Source organism: Chrysemys picta, chromosome 3 (assembly GCF_011386835.1).
Source record: "Chrysemys picta bellii isolate R12L10 chromosome 3, ASM1138683v2, whole genome shotgun sequence".
Classification (NCBI taxonomy): domain Eukaryota; kingdom Metazoa; phylum Chordata; order Testudines; family Emydidae; genus Chrysemys; species Chrysemys picta.
In genome coordinates this window covers 206,659,979-206,683,627 of record NC_088793.1, presented here as the reverse complement: position 1 = coordinate 206,683,627, position 23,649 = coordinate 206,659,979, and the positions used below count along the sequence as shown (strand labels likewise).

General features: G+C 51.7%; 3 protein-coding genes across 11 annotated transcripts in view; all 3 read left to right on the top strand.

The window, feature by feature from the left end:
* The window catches only part of KLHDC3 (kelch domain containing 3), a 39,982-nt gene extending 38,828 nt beyond the window's left edge, over positions 1 to 1,154 (top strand). For all 6 annotated transcript variants that reach the window (XR_010600001.1, XR_010600002.1, XM_008167035.4 and 3 more), the window contains one exon: positions 195 to 1,154. Coding sequence is in view for 4 of the 6 variants with exons in the window: in XM_008167035.4 (XP_008165257.1) it covers positions 195 to 261 (67 nt within the window). In the remaining 2 variants the exon portion in view is untranslated. The remainder of the gene's footprint in view (positions 1 to 194) is intronic.
* On the top strand, positions 1,032 to 16,220 carry LOC101947587 (neuronal PAS domain-containing protein 4-like). Of its 4 annotated transcripts, none has more exons than XM_042852769.2 (9): positions 1,032 to 1,168; positions 7,005 to 7,111; positions 9,573 to 9,739; positions 10,681 to 10,820; positions 11,931 to 12,036; positions 12,989 to 13,235; positions 13,719 to 13,840; positions 14,418 to 14,559; positions 15,233 to 16,220. In XM_042852769.2, exons 2-9 carry the CDS (start codon positions 7,014 to 7,016, stop codon positions 16,218 to 16,220), a joined length of 2,010 nt encoding a protein of 669 aa, XP_042708703.2. In that variant the 5' UTR covers positions 1,032 to 1,168; positions 7,005 to 7,013. The 4 variants fall into 4 exon arrangements, with proteins under 4 accessions (XP_042708703.2, XP_065445961.1, XP_065445960.1 ...); XM_065589889.1 differs by lacking the exon at positions 1,032 to 1,168 and adding an exon at positions 2,121 to 2,336 and having other exon boundaries at positions 13,719 to 13,828; XM_065589888.1 differs by lacking the exon at positions 1,032 to 1,168 and adding an exon at positions 2,121 to 2,336.
* A 919-nt stretch (positions 16,221 to 17,139) lies between these two features.
* Positions 17,140 to 23,649, top strand: part of RRP36 (ribosomal RNA processing 36) — a 28,161-nt gene continuing 21,651 nt past the window's right edge. The window contains exons 1-2 of the mRNA XM_008167036.4: positions 17,140 to 17,279; positions 19,480 to 19,964. Coding sequence (XP_008165258.2) covers positions 19,511 to 19,964 — 454 coding nt within the window. The 5' untranslated portion in view covers positions 17,140 to 17,279; positions 19,480 to 19,510. The remainder of the gene's footprint in view (positions 17,280 to 19,479; positions 19,965 to 23,649) is intronic.

Here is a 23,649-nt window from a genome sequence, read left to right as displayed (position 1 = left end):
CCTGATGGGGATTCTTTGGAGCCCCCCATGCCCAGCTCCCTCATCCAGGAGTTTGCACACACACCCACGAACAACCCCAGCACACTAAAGTGTGGTCACGTCTGGGACACAGGCCTGGTGGGGATGAGGGCTGGCACCAGATGGGGAAGCTGGACGCCTCTGTCTCTTTCTAAGGCATCTTGTGTTTTTTGCAGATGGGAGCTTACAGCAATGACAACAAACAGCAACATCAGCCGCCCCATCCTTTCCTCCCACGGATAATCCTGCCGCCCGGTCCCCTCTCTGCCTGTCCTTGCCCTCTGCCCCGCCAAGCAGACTGAGCTGCCATCTCAATGGGTCTGCATGGATCTTTAGCCTCTTCAGGGAAGGGCCCTGTGCTCAAGTTCTTCCCCAAAGGCTTTGTTGTTCCTCCTGTCACCTGCCTCCTTGTGCCCTCACCGTACTGTTCTCATCTGTGTCCCTGGCAGGAACTTGGCACAGGTCAGTGTGCAGGCAGACGGGGGTAGCAGGCTCCAAGGAGGAAGAAGCCAATTGTTCCTACTCTCATTGCTGGCAACAGCAGCCTCTCTCTCTCTGCTGCACCTCCCCACCGGATTAACAAATGCTCAGTACTAGCTGGCTGCAGGAGCAGCGTGTGCTTCACCTCTCCAGGATTACTAACTGGAGCAGCACAGACTCTGCATGGCTCTACTGTTCTCCTGCCCAGCCACTCTCAGTGCCCTTATCACCAATCCCAGTGGCTGAACTGACTGTTTCTAGGCCAGCTTCTCTTACACAACCCTCTACGGCCGCTGCTGGCACATGGGCTTGGTCCTGCACACTCCAAACTTGGCAGGGTTCACCCTCCACAGGGAGTGTCCAGAGAGACCCCTGGGACCTACATCCGTTAGTCCAGCAATGCCTTATGGTGGCGTGGACTCCTACTGGTGCCAGGGTCTCAGCTGGAAGAGGGGTGCTGAGGCTGAAGATCCCAACCTGTCAGGGCAGGCAAGAGAGGGGCTTCTCTGCATTTTACATTTGCACACACGCCTGAGTGGAATAGACTGATCTGTGCCTGACGGGAGAGGGGCTGGCCCAGGGGCTGCGGTGCCACTGCCCAGCTCCAGGTGTAAAACAGCAGCTTTGATTTCTATAAATATTTAAAACCAGCCCAACCCTGCATTGTCTGGTATGTCTGGGCAGAACCACTGTTTGGGGAAGGGACGGCCGGGGCCATTGCAGTCCCGGGAGGGGGGAGTGTAATTCTTGAGCTGGCATGATATGGGGTAGGAGACGGCACACTGTACACCAGAGAATCCTGGTGCAAAGGCCTTTGTGGCCAATAAAGACTCTGCCTTAATGAGGCAGCTAATCAGTGAAGAGAGGATTACAAGCAAGTGTAAGGTTTTCAGGTGAGACTTGAAGAGTGGGGAGGGACAAAGGAGCTGATCCCCATGGCAGGAGCTGCAGAGAAAGGTCTCTCAGTGAGAAGGTGAGGGGCAGAGAAGAGGTCTATGCTAGACAGGCTGGGGAAGGAGATAAGGGTTTTAAAAATTACTTTGCACTGTCCTCTGATATGAGAGGGGTGGGGGAAGGATTTGATGGGGGAGGGGTGCTTCCACATCCACATGAGAAGGTAGCAATAGTAGCATCCTTGGACTGCCATAGAGAAGGGAGTTGTCCTAGTGAAGGCAAGAGGACAGCAGCAGAGGTGAGGCTGAGGCCAGGCTAATGGGGGTTGTGTTAAGGATGAGAACCCTGTAGACCCAGGAGGAGTATGAAGAAAGAGTTCAGGGTCAGGACTGGCACAAGGAGGGGTTGGCAAAGGCAAACAAGGGAATCCGCGAGAGCTGGCTGTCAAGATTCACCCAACGAGATCTGGCTGAGGTCACAAGCTGACTTGGTCACCCCAGGCAGAGGGGGCCAGGGAGGAGTCCCTGTGGTCCTGCTGATGCTAGCAGCATGTGTGAACTTGGTGGTGAACGTTACAGGGGAAGAGAAGCTGCCCTTTCCTTCCCACCTTCTCTTGTCACTGCACTGAGGTCATCCAGCCCTTAAGGAAACAACTTTCCAATGCAAAGGAGAAAGCAGCCACAAAGAGGAGTGCCTCTCGGACCTGTGAGCGAAAGAAGGAAGCAGTCCCATTATTTGGGCTAGAGAAAGTGGGCAGGTGGAGAAGAGTGAATAGGCTGGAGAGGGAGTGAGGGAGAAGTCGGACTGCAGCCTGGAGAGCAGTGCAGGAGCGTCCCGGATGAGATTTCCAGCTCTGTGGGGAGGATATGGCCATAAGCCTAGACCATGCTTGCTGTGTCCTGGGCAAGGACTCCCAGCAGCCCTCATCTGTGAGGGAGCACATGGTGAGTGACGGGACTGCTGCTATGACTTTAGCAGCTTGGAGCCAAAGCTGGAGGTGATGGTCAAGGTCATTAACCATTGGGGCAGCTGAGGAAGGCACCTCTACATCCTCCATCACTCAGGGCTGCCCAGAGGGGGGGCAAGTGGGGCAATTTGCCCTGGGCCCCATAGGGGCCCCCATAAGAGTTTTTTGGGGGCCCTGGAGCGGGGTCCTTCACTCGCTCCGGGGGGCCCGAGAGCTTCTTCCGCTCCGGGTATTCGGCGGTGGGAGGTTCTTCCGCCCCGGGACCCGCTGCCGAAGACCCTAGGCCCCCTGAATCCTCTGGGCGGCCCTGCCATCGCTTGCTGTCTTTAAATGGAGATGGGATGTCTGGTTAAAAGACACACCAGACTCAACCATGCATTAGTGGGCTTGAGGCAGGCGTCACTGTGAGGTTTTCTGGCCTGTTCTGTAGGCGAACAGACTGGATGACTAATGGTCCCTTTGGGTACTGACCTCTGTAAAGATCCTGCCAGGCCAAGTGTGAGCAAAGCTGCTGGTGTAAGGAGGACAAGGCTGGAGCCAGGGTGCTCTGCAGGAAGAAATACCATGATCCAGCAGCTCCCACGGATGGAGACACAGCTACCACCCCTCTGAGTTCAATGCTGACAGGACTTGGTGGGCAGATTTGGGGGAGGGAGAGGAGCTTTCATTCCGAGAGTGATGAAGCCTTACAATGGAAGGGGAGCAGTATTCAGTACTGAAGTAACTGAATACAAAACCTGGTGGGATGTCTCTGACATAGAGGGTAGATGGGTGCATTTGCTATGGGAGAGGAGGATGGAGCCTGGTATCTCAAAGTATCTTGCCACTACAGTGTGTGGTGGTAACACTTTGGGTTTGGTTCGAAGGAAGGACCATGGGATAAGCTAGCTTGGCACAGTGGGTCCCAGTTGCTTTGTCAGAGTCCTTCCTTATGGCCTGGCAAGCAGGTGCAGTTCTTTCCATCCTGTCTGATGCTCACTCTGCCCTGGCACATCTGTTGCTGCCTCTCCTTTCCCTGTTCACTTCATTTCCCCTCATGTCTCCTCATTTGCCCTCTGGGCAGTCTGCTCCTCCTCCCCCACAGCTGCACTCTGTGTGACTCAGAATGGGCATCTGGTGGGGGCTCCATCAGCCTGATCCCTGCATGCTCTTGTGTTGGAGGCTGGAGCTGGCTGGCTGCAGCCTGGAGTTGCTCCTGCTGCCAGATGAACTGAAGCTATCTAGTCTGGGAGTGAGGAAGTGGGGCTGGCTTTGAAGGGGGATGCGATAAGTCACCTAAAGGGTCTCGCTGCCAAAGAGAGGGAGAAACTGGTCAGGGGAGTGTTGGGGGAAGGAGGAGTAACTAGGAACAATGGCACAGAAGAGAGGGCATCCTTTAAACTACACAGTAAGAGACTTGCTGCTAGTGAGCTGTGAAATCAACTGCAGGGAAGGAGGGACCTGTCCCAGGAGACCTTAACATTAAACTGCCGGGCCTCATAAAGCTCTAGAACCTAGACAGTAGGAGCAGTCCTGCTCTGCCCCCATCGCTCCCTTTAATCCCGCTCCAAGTAGCCTGAGGCGGGCACTAAAGGGTCTGTTCCTAATGGCCAGGTCTGGAATGCCTCAGGGCTGGGGTGTTGCTGCAGTTTTGGACTCCAGAATCTGTGTCCATTTTAAACACAAGCTTCTGGCCCTTATGCTGTGAAGAGAACCTCATGAAAGTGACCTGCGTGTACCCAATGCAGCGCTGCCTGCCTGAGTCTGTAGAGAGCCTGAGACAGCAGCTCTGAGAGGTGTGAACTGGGACTTGCATGTCACTCAGGGCCCTGTCGGCTCAGACGCCATCTCTGGGGAATTGGGCATTTCCCCAAGCTGCCCCAGAATTCAGCATTTCACCCTGGAATCTCTGGTTCTCTGCTTGAGTCACTGGCCCTTTGCTTCCTATTTTCTCTGCTCTGCTGGGATCTGCCCACACCCATTCCCCAGTTTCTCCCTGAGGAAAGTCAACTGAATTCCAGCACATGCTCCCTGTGCTGCTCCATGGGGCTGGGGAGCTGGCTTCAAGTCAGGGCATAGGGTGGCCCAGCTGTGATGGCTGCCTGGAGAACAGCAACTGCACTGCGCACACCTGGGGAGATGAGCCCCAGGAGCTGGCCCCAGGGTCACTCTTCTCTGGGACACATGGGGGGGATGGAGGCCCAGAGCCAAGTACCTCAAGAACAGCAGGACAGACAAGGTCTGGGGAGGGGAGCTGGCCTCCTCTAGGGCAGTGAAAACTCCCCAAATACATTTCCTCTCCCGCTGGCTGGCATTACAGGAATGGGGATTTTAAGTGCGGTAGTTCACGACAATAAATAGTTGCTGTGGAAAGTAGTTCCACTGTACCACTGTGCCCTGCTAATAATCTTCAAGGCCTCCCCCACCTCTCTCCACTTCACCCTCCCCAGCTTACACCAGAGGAGGTGAGTCAAGGTGGATCTCCACCTGGCTACGGCATGGTGGGTGCCATGGCAACAGGCACTTCCAAAATACCAGAGCCAGACTAAACTAAAACCAGCGGTTTGTGCCCGCTTTCTAAGGGGCACATGGGCTAAGGCCCAATAAATGGCAGTTTCCCAAATGCACCCAGACCACTTTGGGCTCTGATCTGACCAGCTCTCCCCCGGGGTAGGACTGGTTCAGTACACGCATGGGAGACTGAGGGAAAATCCAGGGGCTGGTGACTCCAAGACTCTCCTGAAGCCAGTGCCGCAGAAGGCTGCAGGGGTGTTGTCTTTCCTATGAAATATAAAGCCAAGGCCCTGAGCATGCCTAGCTAGTAAAGATCCCGTGGCACTTTGTAAGTGTTGAGAAGTTAATCTGGGTGTCCTGGCCAGATTTCAACTCAAGTCCATCCCCCTGTAGTTAGAACTGAATTTGGGCTCATCCTTCTCTTCATGTCCTAAGCCGTGGTGTGGTGCTGCTGTGTACTATTAATAACGTCTGGATGCCACGCTCGAGGTGGGCAAGGCAGTTCCAGCCTGTGAATTACATAAAGAGCAGTGAGATGACACAGGCTGTCAATGGTTCTGGCAATTACTGTCTTTAACCCTCTCCGATAAGCCCCATATCATAAACTCCTGTGCCATTGTCTCTGCAGCCAGGGATGTACTGTAGTGTCTCCATCATTGACTCGAACCTCACAGAGTGCTGGAATATGGATCGGTGCCCTTTGTGAGCGTCCTGCAGGAGCAGAGCTGGGTGTGGGCATGGGGCAGTGGGAGCTAAAAGTCGTATATTTTATCACCTTCATTCTCTGCCACAAAGTGGTTTGGAGTGGTGCCTTCGTGTGTCACTGTCAGCCCCCTGCTTTCAGCTGGCACTAATCACTGGGCACCCTGGGGCCTGTGCTGCAGTTGACAGGGTGTAGGAGCCTGATTTCTCTCCCCTGTGCTATACCACAGAGCAAAGCTGTCATTCGGCATCCAGTGGTCTGGGAACATTTCTGAGCTGTTTTGGTGCCTATTTCTCTGGGTGATTGGAGGGGCGGGAGGTGCATTTGCTACCAGTGGCAGATCTGTTCTCCATGGGGGAGATGGTGAGTGCCAACCCACAATGGGAGTAGGGACCAGCAGGAAGGCTCCAGTCACAGGTGCCAATTCTCCAGCAGGAGATGATGCAGCTGTTACTTGTTCTCCAGTGGGGGAGAGACTGGGAGAAAGGGGACAGCCTTGCACTGCAGACCAGCCTACCCCAAGCTGGGAACAGCAAGGGACAGGCGGATGACACCCCAAGCAGGGGGCTGCAGCTGGCACGCCAGAGTCTGCTCCCACAGCAATCCCCAGGCTTAGCGCGTCTCATACATTTTGCAGGAAAAAAAACACATTTCCTGGGATGCCAATGAAGTGTATTGGGCTGAACTGACTGGCTGGGCCCATCTCGGGCCTTATGTATGATGGGTCCAGATGAGACAGATGATGGGAAGACAGCCAATGCCTTCATCACACCAGGACAGCAGGGGGTGGGGGGGGGGACTGACTGACCTCTCTTTCCAATGCCCCTGCCCTCCCTCTCCTGCTGAGCTGACAGGTTTGTTTTAAAGAGCCAGGCTTCCTTTTATTGCTTCCCCTATCAGATTGCAGCCAGGCTATGGAGGGTTATTTTTAGAAGTCTGCTTTCTAAAAATAGCCCAGAGCTGTTTAGAATTGCGTCACAAGAGGTAATTTTATCCTGTTTGGCCTGGCTCAGGCCCCCATTCGCCCCAGGAGGGGGAATACAAAAGGAGGGTCAGTGCAGGAGGGGGTCAGCGGGTTCAGACTGAGCCAGAGGGGAAGGAGGTAAGAGGCACTTTGCCAGATTCAGACAGCCCATGAGTGGGGCTCTGAGCCCCAGTTATGTGTGCAGGGGTTCTGCCTCCCCTCATCCCATGGGGTCCTGCCAGAGCCCAGGCCTCTCCCTCCACCCAGTGGGGAGCTGGTGTGTCAGTGACCCCCTACAAGCAGAGCTAGCCCAGGAGCAGCTTTCTGCTGCATGGGGGATGTCTCCTGCTGTTGGATCCTTCCATGCCATCTGGAGCCAGGCTTCAGGGAAAGAGACCAAGCATGGCTGCTCCTTCCCCCCAACAGCAACCCCTCGGCTTCTCTCCCCAGCCCTGCCCCTCTGATGTGACCATGTCTTCATGCAGGCCAGGACCATGACCATCTTCTGTGACCACTGCAGCAGGCCGCTGAGGAAGATGAGCCACCCCCGAGGGAGGAGTGGGATGGAGCCCAGCGCTTCAAAGCCATTCAGGTTAGAGACCATCCTGCTCCCTCTTCTCTCCTTTGCCCGGGTGGACATGCTGTCCCATTACACGCTGCGGGGCTGGATCTTGGCCCTCTTGACTGTACTCTCTGATTCTGTAGAATCAAAGGGCATCACCCTCCTGCCCTGCCCTGTTCCCTTAGCCCTACATGTGAGTCAGGGGGACAGGAGTGAAGGCTATGAAATTAGGCTCTGACTGTATCAGCTCATGGGGCAGGGAACTAGGGTGTTAGCAGTTAGGCGAAGAGGGGCTTGGGGAGAGCAGTGAGGGGGTTGGGGAGGCAAGTAGGAGTCATGGACTGAAGACAGATTGGGCTAAGTTAAAGGGCTTTAGTTCTTGTGCCAGGCCCCCAGTGCCCTGCCCCTTTGGAGTCTCGCTGCTTGGGCTCTTTCCCCAGGTTGTAGATGGATCTTTCTCTTCTCTGTCATACCCAAATGGAGAGAGCAGAGCTACCAAACCATTCATGTATCAGAGGGGGAGCTGTGTTCGTCTGGATCTGTAAAAAGTGACAAAGAATCCTGTGGCACCTTAGAGACTAACAAATGTATTGGAGCATAAGCATGCGTCTGACGAAGTGGGCATTCACCCACGAAAGCTTATGCTCCAATACGTCTGGTAGTCTATAAGGTGCCACAGGACTCTCTGTCACTTTTTACAAACCATTCATGACACAAAGGTCCTGTGGCAGCCTATGGCTCTATTTGTGTTCCTAGAACCAAAGCCAACCTCACTGTATCTAGGGAATTGTGTCCCCCTCTTCCCCACAATCTCCTACTTGCTTCTTCAGGATATTCTGCCAAGTGTATTGTCCCTCTGTGCCCAGCTGTAGCCAGGCGGGCTTGCTCTGAGCCACGCTCCTCTTAGGACAGGATGACACTAGAGGCTTTTGCTGGTGCAGCAGTGCTGGTTAGGGGTGGGATTTTTGTGCCAACATTTCTATGCTGGGCAAAGCCCTGGTATAGATACAATGGCATAAAACTCCTTTGACTGGGGGCTTGTCTACACTGGCACTTCACAGAGCTGCAACTTTCACGCTCAGGGCTGTGAAAAAACACCCCCCTGAGCGCTGCTAGTTTCAGCGCTGTAAAGTGCTGGTGTAGACAGTGCTCCAGCGTTGGGAGCTACGCCCCTCGTGGAGATGCGACGACACAAGCCATGTTAAAACACTGCCGCGGCAGCGCTTTAATGTTGCCAGTGAAGATATGCCCTGGGATAGCTCACTTTACTTGGCAAACCAGACTTGGTCCTTTCCCATTAGAAGCTAGGGCAGTTTGCCGGGAATAGCAATACCAGCAAACTTTCCAGTATCGATTAGGTTTAGCCCTTCTCTCCAAGGGCAGGGGTTGGTGTGGGGATCTGAATCATGAGGGGAACAGGCCTGTTCTGAGCACCCCTCAATTGTTTGGGGGGCAGGTAATCACGGGGCATCCCAGTGAATGGGGGTCAGTGGTTCATAACAACATTCCAGGCTCAGACTGTTCCAATGCTTTTGTAAAGTGATTGCTTTATCTGCTGGCGCAGAGCTACTCAGAGCTGAAACATGCTGCATGCATGACTGCATCACTTGCCACGGGCTGGCCCATGAGTGATGTGGTGATATGGCTGAAGGCCAGCGCTCAGCAGGGAGATGAACCCAGGCCTAGGGACATGCACTATGCCAGCTCTGCAGGCAGCACTGTGTCCCAAGAGAGCGGGGAACTTGCAGGAAGGCCCCACTGAGTGGCTGCTGCCTTTCCTGCTTGTACTGCTTCAGACCCCTTGCCTCTGAGCTCTCGTTTCCTCGGGTTGGTGATTCAAGCCATACCACAGCCTGGTATCCCCAATCTCCCTGCTCCTGTTCCCGTCTGGGGCCTTCATGGGATTCTAGGGCTGCATGTGGCTGGGGTGCCACCTCGTGGCCACTTGCTGCAGTGCTCACCTTGGGGGAAGGCGGTGGGGCTAAGGGGGATGGATGTGCTTTGGGCAGGTCCGTGGTATCTGCCTGCTGTAGTCCACACTTCTTGTCACTTGCTTTGCATTAAATGCAAAAATCAGAGTTAGTGCGCCCTGAATTCTGAGCTGATAGAAGCCTGGATCCAGAGGGGACCTCTGGTTGCCACAGCAGTGATCCCTTGCACAACTTGGTGCTTTGTCACGTTATCTGCCCTGAGTGACTGCTCATGGTTGTCATAGGGACCATGGCTTAGAATTCCAGATACTCAGAATGGGGCATTGTGTGTTTTATCTGGGGATGGGAATGTCCGAGCCCAATGTGATGCAGATTTTCCCATCACCTGGTAGCTTTTTAATGGAAGTCATGGAGTGGAAACTGTTGCAATGTTTCTCTTCAGCTGGGGTCACATCTGCTTTGGGAAACAAATGAATTACCCCCTTTTCCCTTCCCCAGGGCAGCTCCCCGGAGCAGGGACTCCCGCCTTCCTCACAATTTCTAACACTGCTTCTCTGCAGGTCGACAAAGGGAGCCTCGAAGGCTCGTCGGGATCAGATCAATGCTGAGCTACAGACCCTGCGCTCCCTGCTGCCCATCTCAGCACAGGAGAAGGAGCGGCTCTCGTACCTCCACACCATGGCTTTGGTCTGTCTCCAAATCCGTGGGGCACAGCTCTTTCCTCCAGGTAAATATGCAGCCCTGCAGCTATCCCATTCACAGCCAGGCAGAAGTAGTCCCTGCTGTTGCGTTTCTGCACTCCCAGCAGGTTGCAGAGCTGATCTCTAGCTCCCAGAACCTCCCACTTCATTAGGTCTCACACCTGCTTCAGGTAGGCAGAGCCATGCTGTGCATAACAGCTGTTCCCCAGACCACGCGCTGGACATGGCTATTGCTCCCACGAACCACGGCACACACCTTCTCAAACTGCTTTCTGGTTCCCTTCTCTTCCTCCCCAAGGGCTGCATTTGCAGAGTCATCACGTTGCAGAGCAAGTAAGACGACCGTGCCTCTTGCCCTGGCATGACTACACCAGGAATAGCCTGTTCAGTTCTGAGCCCCTCATTGCCAGAAAGGTTCCCTCCGTTTGAGGGTGGCTTTCTTCAGACAAGTGCAACAAAAGCCATGGTGTAACAGCCTTGGAAATCTCAAGGAGGGGTGGGCTTCAAGGGGGTGCAACCAGGGTCAATGGAATAAAGTGTCAGGAAAGGCAGGTGGAATGTCAGGAAAGGTTTCTGCAGCCTGATGGGTCTGGCCACCTGGAACAGCCTCCCTTGGGAAGAGGGGAGCCCTGGCACTCAGGACATTCACACCATCAGAGGTGCTTCCATCACTGTTACTCGGTACCTGCCCCTCCCTGTTTGAGTTACACCCACTCTGTCTGTCTTCAGGGCAGGGACTGCGTCTAACTCTCTGTGCATGTGCAGCACCCAGCGCTACAAGGCCCTGATGCTGACTGGGGCCTCTGGGCACTACTATAATAGAAATAATGACACTGGCCTGGAAGGGAATGGACTCCCCTTGGCGACCCAACAGGTGGCACCTCTCTCTTGGCGAGTTGATGTTCCTGCCCCTCCCACTCAGAAGGAACTGCTGTGGAAGCTCTATGCTGCTCTTTCGGTTTTGCAGGCTCATCTGGACGTGCTCCTGTCACGATGCCAGATCTGGAGCTGCTGTCCTCATTGCCGGGGTTCATCATTGCTCTCTCTGCAGAGGGCAAACTGGCCTACATCTCTGAGAACGTGGCCCATCTCCTGGGCTTCTCTGTGGTAAGCTCAGATTGTTGCAGGTATAAGGCACCAGCCCTCTGTTCCCACTCCCCAGTGGCAGGTCGGCAAGTCCTCTGCAGAGCTACAGAGTGTCGGGGTGGCTGCTCCCATCACAAGGCTGCTGCTGTTCATGTGCAGTGCCACACCACATACCAGCACACAGCAGCTGGCTTGGCTTTTGTTCAGGGCTGGTTTAGGATAATGAGAACCTGGGCCAGCAGTGATCAACGCTAACCGGCTAACAGCACAGTTACCCTGACCGTGACAATCCACATGGTTACAGGTGCTAGGCACCCATTGCTCCACCTGGCATCTCTCCATCTGGGCTCTGTTGCCTGCCCCACCCTCCACCCCCATCGGCCTTGCCAGCTGTTAATGGCTGAAACCGAGGACTCTGGCAGCAGCTATTTTTGCTTATGAGCTGTATGCGTTGAGGTGGCAGCTCCATCTGCTGCAGAGGTGTCGTGACTGCTCCCCTGCTTCAGCTTAGCTGCTGTCTGGCTTTCTGTATACATCCAGCTGATCTATTCGTGTTGGTCTCTGCAGGGTTCCCTGGTTTTAATCCTGGGAGCGGGAGAGGGAGGGAGAAAAAGGTGAGGTAAGGAATGAATGAGTGAGCGAGACTGTGCTTATGAACTCAGCAGTCATTCACTGCTCTCCTTCACAAAGGGAATGTCAGACCCATCCCTTCTCCCTGTTCTGTTTCTCAAGGTCAGTTGTAGTTGTCTCCTACCTGTGTTGGTTGGAGGAACCTGGGTTTTTTTTTTAATGGAAACTTGCTTCCTAGGGACATTGTTAATATGAGACATTGTCTGCTGGCTGCTGAAAGTCTGGCCCGTGCTCTGATCCTCTCTCACATGAAGTCCTGAAATTGCTTCCCGCTGAGATCTCCGCTCATCTGTCCACTTTTTTCAGGGCATTCAAAACCACTGTGTGCATGGTCTAGTGGCCCAAGGACAGGACTGGGAGACAGGAGCTCTAGAGTTCTAACCTTGGCTGTGACCGTGGTATTAGATGCTGTGATACATAAATAAGTACCCCAGTGGCACCAGGCCAGTGTGAGCCAGTTTGTGTCTGTACTAATAAAGTCTTTTTGCCCTCTCCTACCAGGTGGAGTTGCTAGCCCAAGGAGACTCAATCTTCGACCTACTAGATGGCTCAGCACATGAGGCCGTGCAGGAGAAGCTCCACTCCGCTCAGGAGCAGCCAGGCACTGGTAAGCCCACGCAGGACTCAAAACAGGATATACATGCATGGGGGACAGCTGGGTTATTCATGGGGCTCGATGTAGGAGTATACACAGGGCTGTGTGATGGGGGATTAGTCCATGTACCAGCCTGTGCTCTGGTGACCTATGCGAAAACCCCCTTCCAGAGGACAGTCTTTAAAAAGATTGCCACCCAGACCTGCAGATGCTGGAGTGAAGGTCACAGGTACCTATCAGGGTCCCAAATACATTTTATCTCCCAAGAATACTGGGGTAGGTCCACTCTTGAACCAGAATCCACATGGCTTAGTGTGTCCATGTTGAATCACATTTAAAATCTGTGCACTTCCATTATGTACCCACATCAGGGCTGCTCTAAACCATTTCAGCTGCACTGCCTTCTGGCTGCTTATCCCACAATACAAATACAGCTCCATTAGCTGTGTCTTGTGGGTGATTTCAAAGGTCTTGTTCGGTACTTCATGGTTGCCTTGGAGAATTATGGAAGGAAAGATCAAACTCCCATAAGTCTCTGGGAAATGCCTAAGAGACTCCTATAAGATCCCTGGGGTCAGTGCCATTTCTAAACTGCTTCCACATGGAGGTCAGGCAGAATGCTTAGCTTACTGTCCTGCTTAAGGAGGGAGAGGACAGGAAGCATGTCTTACCCAGGGTTCATCCCATATAAATACTGGCTGAGGCAGTACATCTAGACTGCATATCACTGAGAGATGTGCTACGGTTACTCTTGATTCAGTCTCTTGCTGGCAGGAGTAACTTCTCCCGGGTTGGTAGGGCTTCCCCTCCAAGCGCCCCCCACAGCAAAGTCAGTGTGGTATATTGGGTAATTTCCTCACCAGAGATAGACTGGGATCAAGCAGTTTGTACCATCAATCTAGCAGCTGCTCACTTCCTAGGAGAAGATGCTGACAATTTACACAATGACTTTTTGTTGCTGCAGAAATTGTGTTTGTCAGTGAAATGCGCACATCCAGATCCTTTCGAGTGAGATATGGAGGGAATCGGGCTGTGGCTGTGAGGGGCCGATTCCTCGCTCTGGATGGGACAACCTCCTCCTCCATCTTAACATTCCTTGGCTTCTGCACTCCCATCAAGCAATTGTCTGACTATGGGGATGGCATTTCTTATGATGCCCCATTCCAGAGCCAGCACACACTGGATATGAAGGTCACTGATGTCACAGAGAGGTAAGGGGTGGCTGCTCTTAGCATGGTCTTGACTGAGTCCCTGGGAGAGCAAGAGAGTTCAGATTACAGTTGCACTCCAGAATACTAATGCCAGCCACAATCCATGCTCTGCAGTGCTGGAGCCAGGTCTCACTCACTGGGATGCACACTGCCAGCCCACCAAACAGATATGCAAGCATTGCAACTATAGACACCCCACATCCCTGCATGCCTCTTCCCAACCCAGTACCACTGGGGAGAGGGTCTGTTGCCACCTGCTTCTTCTTGCCCCCACCACCAACAAGGAAAGGACCAGATTATGTCTCTGTGTGCCCCAAAACTCTGAGAGTGGGCAAGTTTTCCCCACCTCTTTCCCTTTATCCTCACATTGGAGAGCCTGTCCTTTCCCCTAGCCAACACTCTCTACTCTAATCCTTCCACCGATGAGAAGCATCTCCAAGAAATGTGTTGACTGAGATGCTGTTCCTTTCTGTTCTTCCTCAGTGTCATTTATCATCTTGGCTATCGGAGGGAGGAGCTGATTGGTCAGTCTTGGTACAGCCTCCTACACCCTACAGATGTTGCATCAGCAGCTGCCCAACATGAGAGCCTGAGTGAGTGCCAAGGTCAGGCTGGGAATGCCTCTACGTATGGGGGGAATGAGAGAGATTCTTTATCAGGTTCTGAAAAGCAGCAGAGTTCACTCTGATTTATGTTACAACAAACATTGATCTAATCTTCCAAGCCCCTCCCATTGTGTATGGAGCGCTCTCCCTGAGCCTGTCAGCAAGGCCACTGCTCTCTGCCATCCAATCCCTCTTCAAAATCCACTTCTTCTGTGATTCTTACTAGAAATGAGCTAAGGAAGGAGCAGCCATTGGGTTTGGGGCCAGCAGCTTGCTCTGCTCTCCTATAATGTGTGCATTTGTACTGTGCCTGTCATCACCGTACCTAGGCTCTTGGGGCCCTTGTGTGTTCCACGGCCATGAGTATAACATAATTTGACACATATGCTGTTAAGGGCTCTTCCTTTGGGCCAAACCAAGCTCCCTCTTAAGTAATCAGAAGCCCTGTTTTGGCTCTGTCCACAGCATTCCCACGCTGGGGGATGACATGGGGCCTATGACCCTGCCAGGGGAACAGGACATGGTGCTGTGTACTGCCATCATGGAAGCCCTGATCATTCTGTGTTTGTGATTTCAGTGTGTGACACTGGGAGGTGCAATCAGCACTTAGTGGTTCGCCTGCTCTGCAAAGACCTGAGCTGGGCATGGGTGCAAATCATAGCATCAAAGGAGTATGAGAGAGGAAGAGAGACCATCACCTGCACCAACTTCAGCCTCAGGTACAACCCCTTGTCCTTCCTAAACTATTCCCTAAGGAGCTACCACCTGCCCCCACTTGTTTAAGGCTCAGGGTGCGGGGCACTTAATAGAACATAGAGCAGAGCCAAACCCTGCCCTATAGAGCTGGCAGCTTGAGCATGACGAGGGCAGTGGAAATCAGATTCATGTGACTGTGTCAGACAAAAGATGATCACCAGATACCATGAATTTAATCTTTGAAGTGAGTGTGAGATAATGGAGAGGGGCAGAGGTCTGGTGGGCACAGAGGAGTTATAGATGGAGGGAAGAGTATGAGAATGTGACAGAAACAACAAGATTAAGCATGGTGACTGCTACAGGCCAAAATCAGAATCAGTAATGTTGTATTAGTATCATGGTCCTTACAGTGGTGGCTGCCAGCTGGAGGGGTCTCTGAGGGCAGGGGCCATTAGACTGCCCTGGAAGCTCCTCCTGTCTGGGTAAGCTGCTGAAAGGTTGATGCTGGGTCTCCAGAACCCTGCAGGAACAGACTGCATCCTCAGGGATTGGTGCTTCACCAAGAGGTGGGCGGTTGTTAGGACTCTTGACCCACATGGTCCTAAGCCCTTGTTGACCCCCTTCAGGCTGCTGGTGAATAGGGAGGTCTCTTTCAATGCTTACTTCAGTCCCTGACACATTTTTTGTTTTCTACAGTGAGGAAGAAGCTCAGTATCTCCAGGGCCAGAATCCATGGCATGGAGTCATCTCTGCAGATGCCCTGAGTCCAAGGCACTATGCCAGAGAAAAAGAGCACAAGACACTGCCAAGAACGCTAAACCCCTTTCCACAGGAGACAGCAATGCCTAACCAGGGGGTACCCAACTATAGTCCCTGCCAGCTCCCTAATGCCCATCAGGAGGAGATGCTGCCAGCTTCCCTACAGCCTTCATTCACCACCTGCTTCCCTGCTGCCACTGTAGAAGCTGGGTTACCCTCCCAGGAGACTGGGTACTCTATCCTACCTGCTGGGCAGAGGAATCTATCCTGCCCCTTCAGTGTTTACAAGTCACCCTACAGACAGCCCTTCTCCAGTCCTTGTGCACTCTATTCCCCAGAGGTTCCCCTTTCTCCTGGCAGCAGCCCTTCTATTGATGCTTGTCCAGTCCCTGTAGGAGGGCAGTCCCCAGGCATGTCCCCTGCAGTGTTCCACTCTCCAGAGACCGAGAGATGGGCAATCAGTGTGTTGGCTGAGCAGATCCACTCCCTGGCTGAAAGCCTATCTCAGTACACAAAGCAAGTGCAACCAGAGACTCCTAATATCCCCCTGTGTTCTGAGCGACCCATTGCTGACAGCCAGCTGGGGTCAAGACAGGATTGGGGCAACTCTGGAACAGTGGCTTTCCTAGCAGAACCCTGTTTAGATGAAGACATCATTACTAGTATATTAAGCAATCTGCTGGAAAATGGGGGTCCAAACTCACCTACCACTGCATGGGGGTCATCACCCACTACCTTGTCTTCAGACTCTGACTCGCAGGGGGGCCTTCCATTCCAGATACCCATGTCTCCAACAGTCACCTGTCCAGATCAGTGCCTCTTTCTACAGCCTTTGCCTACCTCTGCGTCATTTGACTCCTGTGCACCAGTGTCCCTATGGGATGGGGATCTCAATGAGACTCCATGGTGCACTGCAGCAGAGTAAGTGGCTGCGTTTCAATGCCAGAGGTGACAACCCATCTCCGCACCCTCTTCTGCTCTCCAGTTGCTTTGCAGACTCGGCAGCTTCTGCACCTTCTCTCAGAAGTAGCCCTAGAGGTGGGGGAGGGAAGATGGTGTTATCTGTCTTTTGCACTTCACGGTTATGTAGTTTCCTCCCTTCGTTCTGTGGACGGGGGAAAGTGGAAGAAAAGCTAGGACTGAACGAGGAAAAAAACCGCAGTTCGGTGCCCCAAAGCTGGCCCTTGTCTCTACTGCGTGGAGAACAGTCACTGGCTGGGTGTAGCACCATGTTCGCTGCCCCTGTTCTCAGACCCGGGGCCCAGTGGGGCAGGACCTCCGGGACCCGGGCAGGACGAGTGGCAGATGAGGGCTGTACATTCCTGCTCGGCCCCTGAGCAGTGAAGCTACGCGGGCTCCACCATGAGGCCTTCAGCCGTCCCACGAGCAGCCTCCGCTGCTGGCCAGGGCAGGGAAGTGATGGACTCTCTCGGCCCCCCAATGGCGGGAGCTCCCTGAAGGCTTCAGCCAGCGCCCTCCGCCGTGGCCACGTGGCAGGAGAAGGCCTCGGCCTGGGCCTGGGCCTGGCCTGGCCACCCCCTGGCGCACAGGGGCGCTGGCCCGGCCCAGCTCGGGGCCCCGCCGTCCCCAGGGGAGCAGCACCGGCTGTGTACGCGGCGCCCAGAGCTGTGAATAAAGCCTGAGATCCGGGCCTGCGTGTGGCTGTGTGTGAGGGGGGAAGGGACGTGCCTGAGGGGACCGCTACGGCGGCCGCACAACGAGCCTAGCGACACGCGCCGCTCCCGCCCAAACGTCCCATCCCGTTCCTCCCTTCGGCGCATGCGCAATCCCCCGCCTCCGCCCGCGGCCCCCCCCCGGACCTAGGCGCCGCGCTCTCCGCCCGCGCATGCGCCCAGCCGTCTCGCTCTCCGCCCTCTGTGACGCAATGCCGGGGCTGGTTGCCTGGAGGCGAGGCGGGGCCTGGTCCGGCCGCGTGGAGCCTGGCTAGCGTGCGGAGTTGCCGGGCGTCCGGGAGCCTTCTGGGGTGAGTGTGGGCTGGGGTCGCGGTCCCCGCGCGGGGCGGGTGGGGGCCGCCGGGCGGAGAGCGAGCGCCCCGCTGCTTGCACCGCTCGTGCCGCCCCTGAGTTCGGTCCCGCGGCAGAGCCCCAGCCGCCGGGCTTCTCCCGCACGCCACGGGCCGGCCAGTGCGGCGTGCTCGGGGCCTGTGCCGAGCCGGGGGCAGGGCGGCTGCTGGTCGGCCAGGGCCCTTGATGGGCGGCCGCTCGGTGGCTTCGCCCCAGGGTGGGCCAGTCCCGAGCTGCAGGGATTTGCAGGGCCCCTTCTGCTCGCCCTAGGGGGCAGCCAGAGCCCCCGCAGGAGCATCCCAAGGGGGGGGGGGCGATCAGTGAGAGACAAGGGGGGGTGGGGTGACTTGGATTTAAGTTGGTCCAATAAAAGACAACGAGGAGTCCGGTGGCACCTTAAAGACTAACCGCTTTATTTGGGCAGAAGCTTTCCTGAGTAAAAACCTCACTTCTTATGCCCAAATAAAGCGGTTAGTCTTTTAGGGGACTCCTTGTTGTTTTTGTGGATACAGACTAACACAGCTACCCCCTGATACTTGACCATAAAAGATATGATCTCACCTTGTCTGGCTAATGCCCTGGGATCAACATGGCTACAACAGCGCTATGATGAAAATAACTTGTTGGGGAAGAGTCAACATGGTTTTTGTAAAGGGAAATCATGTCTCCCCCCATCTACTAGAATTCTTGGAGGGGGTCAACAAGCATGAGGACAAGGGGGATCCAGTGGACATAGTGTACTTAGATTTTCAGAAAGCTTTTGACAAGGTCCCTCACCAAAGGCTCTTAAGCAAAGTAAGCTGTCATGGAAAGAGGGAAGGTCCTCTCATGGATCAGTAACTGGTTAAAAGATAGGAAACAAAGGGTAGGAATAAATGGTCAGTTTTCAGAATGGAGAGAGGTAAATAGTGGTGTCCCCCAGGGGTCTGTACTGGGCCCAGTCCTATTCAACATAGTCATAAATTATCTGGAAAAAGGGGTAAACAGTGAGGTGGCAAAATTTGCAGATGATACAAAACTACTCAAGATAATTAAGCCCCAGGCAGACTGCGAAGAGCTACAAAAGGATCTCTCAAAACTGGTGACAGGGCAACAAAATGTCAGATGAAATTCCATGTTGATAAATGCAAAGTAATGCACATTGGAAAATATCTCAACTATACATATAAAATGATGGGGTCTAAATTAGCTATTACCACTAGGGTGACCAGATGTCCCGATTTTATAGGGACAGTCCCGATTTTTGGGTCTTTTTCTTATATAGGCTCCTATTACCCCCCACCCCCGTCCCGATTTTTCACACTTGCTGTTTGGTCACCCTAGTTACCACTCAAGAAAGAGATCTTGGAGTCATTGTGGATAGTTCTCTGAAAACATCCACTCAATGTGCAGCGGCAGTCAAAAAAGTGAACAGAATGTTGGGCATCATTAAGAAAGGGATAGATAATAAGACAGAAAATATTGGATTGCCTCAGTAAATCCATGGTACTCCCACATATTGAATACTGCCTGCAGATGTTGTTGCCCCATCTTAAAAAATATCTATTGGAATTGGAAAAGGTTCAGAAAAGGACAACAAAAATGATTAGGGGTATGGAATGGCTTCCCTATGAGGAGAGTTTAATAAGACTGAGACTTTTCAGCTTAGAAAAGAGATGACTAAGGTGGGATATTATTGAATATTATAAAATCATGACTGGTGTGGAGAAAGTAAATGAGGAAGTGTTATTTACTCCTCATAACGTAAGAACTAGGGGTCACCAAATGAAATTAATAGGCAGCAGATTTAAAACAAACAAAAGGAAGAATTTCTTCACACACCACACAGTCAGTCTGTGGAACACACTGCCAGAGGATGTTGTGACGGCCAAGACTATAACAGGGTTCAAAAAAGAACTGATAAGTTCATGGAGGATAGGTCTCCAGCAATGGCTATTAGCCAGGATGGGTAGGGATTGTGTCCCTAGCTTCTGTTTGTCAGATGCTGGGATTAAGCGACGGGGTATTGATCACTTGATGATTCCCTGTTCTATTCATTCCTTCTGGGGCACCCTGGCATTGGCCACTGTCGGCAGACAGGATACTGGGCTAGACGGACCTTTGGTCTTACCCAGTATGGCTGCTCTTATGTTCTTATGCACAACTGATTGTTTATTGCAGTTGGAGGCTGTGTGGAAGCAGTGAAAGCCTCATGATGTGGCCACGCCAGGACAGGCCTGGGAACAGCCCCAGAAAGAATGTTTCCTCCTTTGGAAAAGGAGTGTCTCGGGGGATGCACGGCAAAAGGAAAGTACCAGCCACAGAGACTGTGGAAGAAAGTGCTCAAGACACCATCCTTGATGCTAAGCTTGTCACTGCTCAGAAGCAACCGCTGGAGAGTTCAAGTGGCATAGCAGGCATTTCTGGGGAGTGCAATCATGATGCTAAAAAGCCTCGGCTCCTGCAAGGAGAGAGTGTCACTGACCAGGGAGCTGTCAGTGAGGACTCCGAGGACAGCGATGGCAATAGCGATTACAGTGATCTGGAGGATGATGATGATGACAAGACAGGTAGCGGAACCTCTGGCAGCAGTGATGAAGAGCCATGTGCTGGGGGAAAAGACATCTCAAAATGTAAAACTACCCCAGAGAGTGATACGAAGAGAGGTAAACACTGATAATAGGAAGTGTTTAATAAACTGGGTTTCAGTGTGACCCATCAGCGGTTGTGAGATCTTCTTTTCATGCTGACTCCTGCTTCTCTCTTTGACGTGCTCCTATCTCACAAGTACTGCTACCATGGTTCAGGGCATTCACACAGCTATATTTTTGTTGGAATAATTTCATGTTAGCCTGTTGACACTTTGCACTCTGCCAGGTACATGTGTTTCATGCTGCCTCATCACTGGTGCATGGGTAGAGGATGTGGATGTGTTTTCAGTTGCTGTGTGGTATAGTGAGATGTCCTTGGGAAGAGAGACCTGGGAAATAGGATGACTGGCTAATCCAGTTGCACAGAGCTGGTCGGACCAGCCTGTCTGCAGTAGACACTTCTTGTTAAAACCCAGTTATAGCCTGACAGGCACGTTACAGATCTGTTCCCCAGCGGGGTCAAACCCACCTGCTTTGGAACCTTGTATGTGGAGTAAACTGTAACAACCTGGTTATAAACTTGTTAAAAATCTGTAGCATGGATAAACCCTTAGGCTGGATACCAGGACCTATGTCCTAATGGTGTAGAATCTTAAAGGATGTAGCCTAAGGGAAACATTGGAAACTTATTATCTGAGTCACTTAAAACTAGACAAAACCTTGGAGCAGGGGTTCTCAAACTGGGGGTCGGGACCCCTTGGGGGGCTGCGAGGTTACTACATGGGGGGTCGCGAGCTGTCAGCCTCCACCCCAAACCCTGCTTTGCCTGCAGCATTTATAATGGTGTTAAATATATAAAAAAGTTTTTTTTAATTTAAAAGGGGGTCGCAGTCAGAGACTTGCTATGTGAAAGGGGGTCACCAGTAAAAAAAAGTTTGAGAGCCACTGCCTTGGAGAGTCTTTTGTAGAGAATGTTACCACATTGACCTGAGGATGGCTTGGAGCTGAACTAATAAGCAGTTTGATAGTTATCTGCAATGTGTGAGCTCTTAATTAACTATTCGTCTTTCCCCCCCACCCACACCAACCTCATGAATTGAATTTGGGATGGGGGGGGGTTGGCTCATGATTTTATCTGAGCTCTTTAAGTAGAGCTCATAAATCTGTAGAATGAAAACCCCAAAGACTTCTGCATTTATTTAATTTCCGTGTGAAGAAAGTTAAGCATTCAATTTGTCAAGGACATGGGACAGTAGCCGAGGTTCTGCCACCAAGTGCCTGAGAACCATAGTTGATGTCTGTGAAGTCTTCCGATGTGGATTAGCTAATGAACTGCGAAAACTAGGAAGGTTCCAAAGGATTGAGGTGGTGTATGCAAATATGCTCTCAGCCTTCAAAAGGGCTCCTGGCAAATGCCACCCATATATCTAATTTAAGTCTTGAGTGAAATAATGGGACAAATAGTAAAGGAAAATAAATAACCTGTAAAACATGTGGTTCAGTGGTGTCAAACACAGAGCCCCCTTGATGTACTTGGGGCTGCATGGTATATTTAGACTGTGAAGAATAAGTTTTAATTAAAAAAACAAGAGAGAGCTTGGAGCCTGCTCAGTTTTGATGATAACCTTCCAAATGTGAATCAAGGGGATGCAGATGCAGTTTTGTCTTCCTGAGCCTGAAACAGTAGCTTTGTGATTGTGAACTTCTTTACTGCCCATTTATTTAATTGGAGTGTTAACACTAAAGCTTGATGATAGGACTCTCTAAAATCTGCTCTAGGAATTATTTTGGGGGAGTTCTATGGCTTGCGTTATACAGGCGATCAAACTGTATGATCCTGATGGTCCCTTCTGGCCTTGGAATCTACGAACCTATGAAATGTCAGCATTAACTGTTTTGTTACTGATCATTTTAGTAGATGCAGTGAAGAGAACAGGAGGGGAGCAAAGCCAGTGGGGTTGTGGAATTGTGAAGAATTGTGCTGCAGGGAAGATGATGTGGAAGGGACATAAAGAAAGAGAAAAGAGGAATTAGGAAGGAAGGTGGGGAAGGCAGGAGTGTTGGTACTAAAAGATGAACATGTTTTCTTCCGAGTGATGCTGAATGCAACGATAAGAACCAAACAGGCAACAAATATAGATAACTAAGTCTACTTATGACTAAAGCCAAATTCTACTCTTCATGTCTGCACCAAGTTCTGCATCTTGGCAGGGAGTCACTAGATGACCATTGTGGTCCCTTCTAACCCTATGAAGTTCCAATTGACATCAGCAGAATTCTCACTGTGAAGTGAGGATGGTATTTAGTCTTAAATTTATACCCCTGCCAACAATTAAAAATGGAATTAGCCTTTCTCACAGAATGCTTGACACCCCTGATTCAGGGTATCATAGAGCTCTGAGCAAGAAGCAGCATGGAGGATTTATAAAGAAAAAATAATGCCTGACAAACTTTTTTTTATTTACTGAATTAGTGGGCAGTAGGAATTATACAGATGTGATATCTGATATTTGTAAAGCCTTTGATTCAGAACCAAATTTTCTAAAGCAGCTGCTTAAATTTGCATCTGAGTTACTCCCATGCATCTGAGTGTCTGCCTGAATGCACAATTATAGGATTTGCATCCTTATGAAATCAAACCCAAAAAATGACATTGGATAAGGTCCGACGCTATTGCATGGATTAAAACCTAGCTGATTGACCACAAACCAAGCTTAATTGTAAATAGTAACATGTTGAGTTAGGGAGGTGTTTAATGAGTTCTGCAGGGACAGGTGAGGTTTTATTAAACATATTTATTAATGGATCTGAAGGAGGAAATGGAGAGCACATAAATGAAATTCAGATGATATTAAACTAGGAGGTGGTATTAATATCATGAAGATAAATAATTGAGAGGGCTCTAGAGAGGTGGCCAAAATAAAAGAAATGTGAAACACAGATATTCAGTGCAAGGCAGAAACCTGGAAAGCAGTGATGCCAAGATATTTAGGGGTGTTAGTGAACAACAAGTAGCCACAAATCAGAATGACCACTTCATCTCTCACCTTCCAACTGAAATGTAAAATCCACTTCTTTCACCTAACCTCCCAAAACCAAATCCACTGAAATACAACAAATACTGAAAACACCTTCTTGGCTGGGGGTGGGTGGGGGAGAGGCAGATTGTCAGGTGTCCTAGAATTTGTAAGGCACTGAAGTGATAGAAGAACTGGTGTGATAGAACTGTAATGAAGGTTAGATATGAGAAGTAGCAGCTTAAAAAGGCTTTGTGGTGCTTGAGTGCACAGAACACAATCGAGTGTTTATGAACTTTATAGAGTTATGGTCACTCATAAGGAGAATGGCCATGGGTGAGACTTCTGACAGTGGCCGATGGGAGTGAACAGAACAGGAAAATACATCGAGTGATCCATATAGTGTCATCCAGTCCCGGCTTTTAGAAGTCAGAGATTTAGGGACACCTGGAGCATGGGATTGTAGCCCTGACCATCTCGGCTAATAGCCACTGATGAACCTACCCGCCAGGAATCTGTATAATTCTTTTCTAAAAACCCAGTTATACCGTGCTAGGGGTCCCAGAACCTTCACCTTTCACAGCAGCTGGATCTGTGTGTTGTAGTTGGCTTCTAACTTGGGTATTGCTCTTGGATAATGAGGCCATTCCTTTGAGGACAGATTGCTAAGGGACATAGCAAAAAACAATTCAAGGTGGTTGTTCTCACAGAACAGCTGCAGATGGTGGGGAGCTGCTTCTGGG

Bases quoted from the DNA above. Each gene is read 5' to 3' on its own strand.
- LOC101947587 (XM_065589888.1), top strand. From the start codon at position 2,259: ATGGCCATAAGCCTAGACCATGCTTGCTGTGTCCTGGGCAAGGACTCC. The intron at 9,740-10,680 runs GTAAATATGCAG...TCGGTTTTGCAG, and splicing joins GGCACAGCTCTTTCCTCCAG to GCTCATCTGGACGTGCTCCT. The intron at 14,560-15,232 runs GTACAACCCCTT...TGTTTTCTACAG, and splicing joins TGCACCAACTTCAGCCTCAG to TGAGGAAGAAGCTCAGTATC.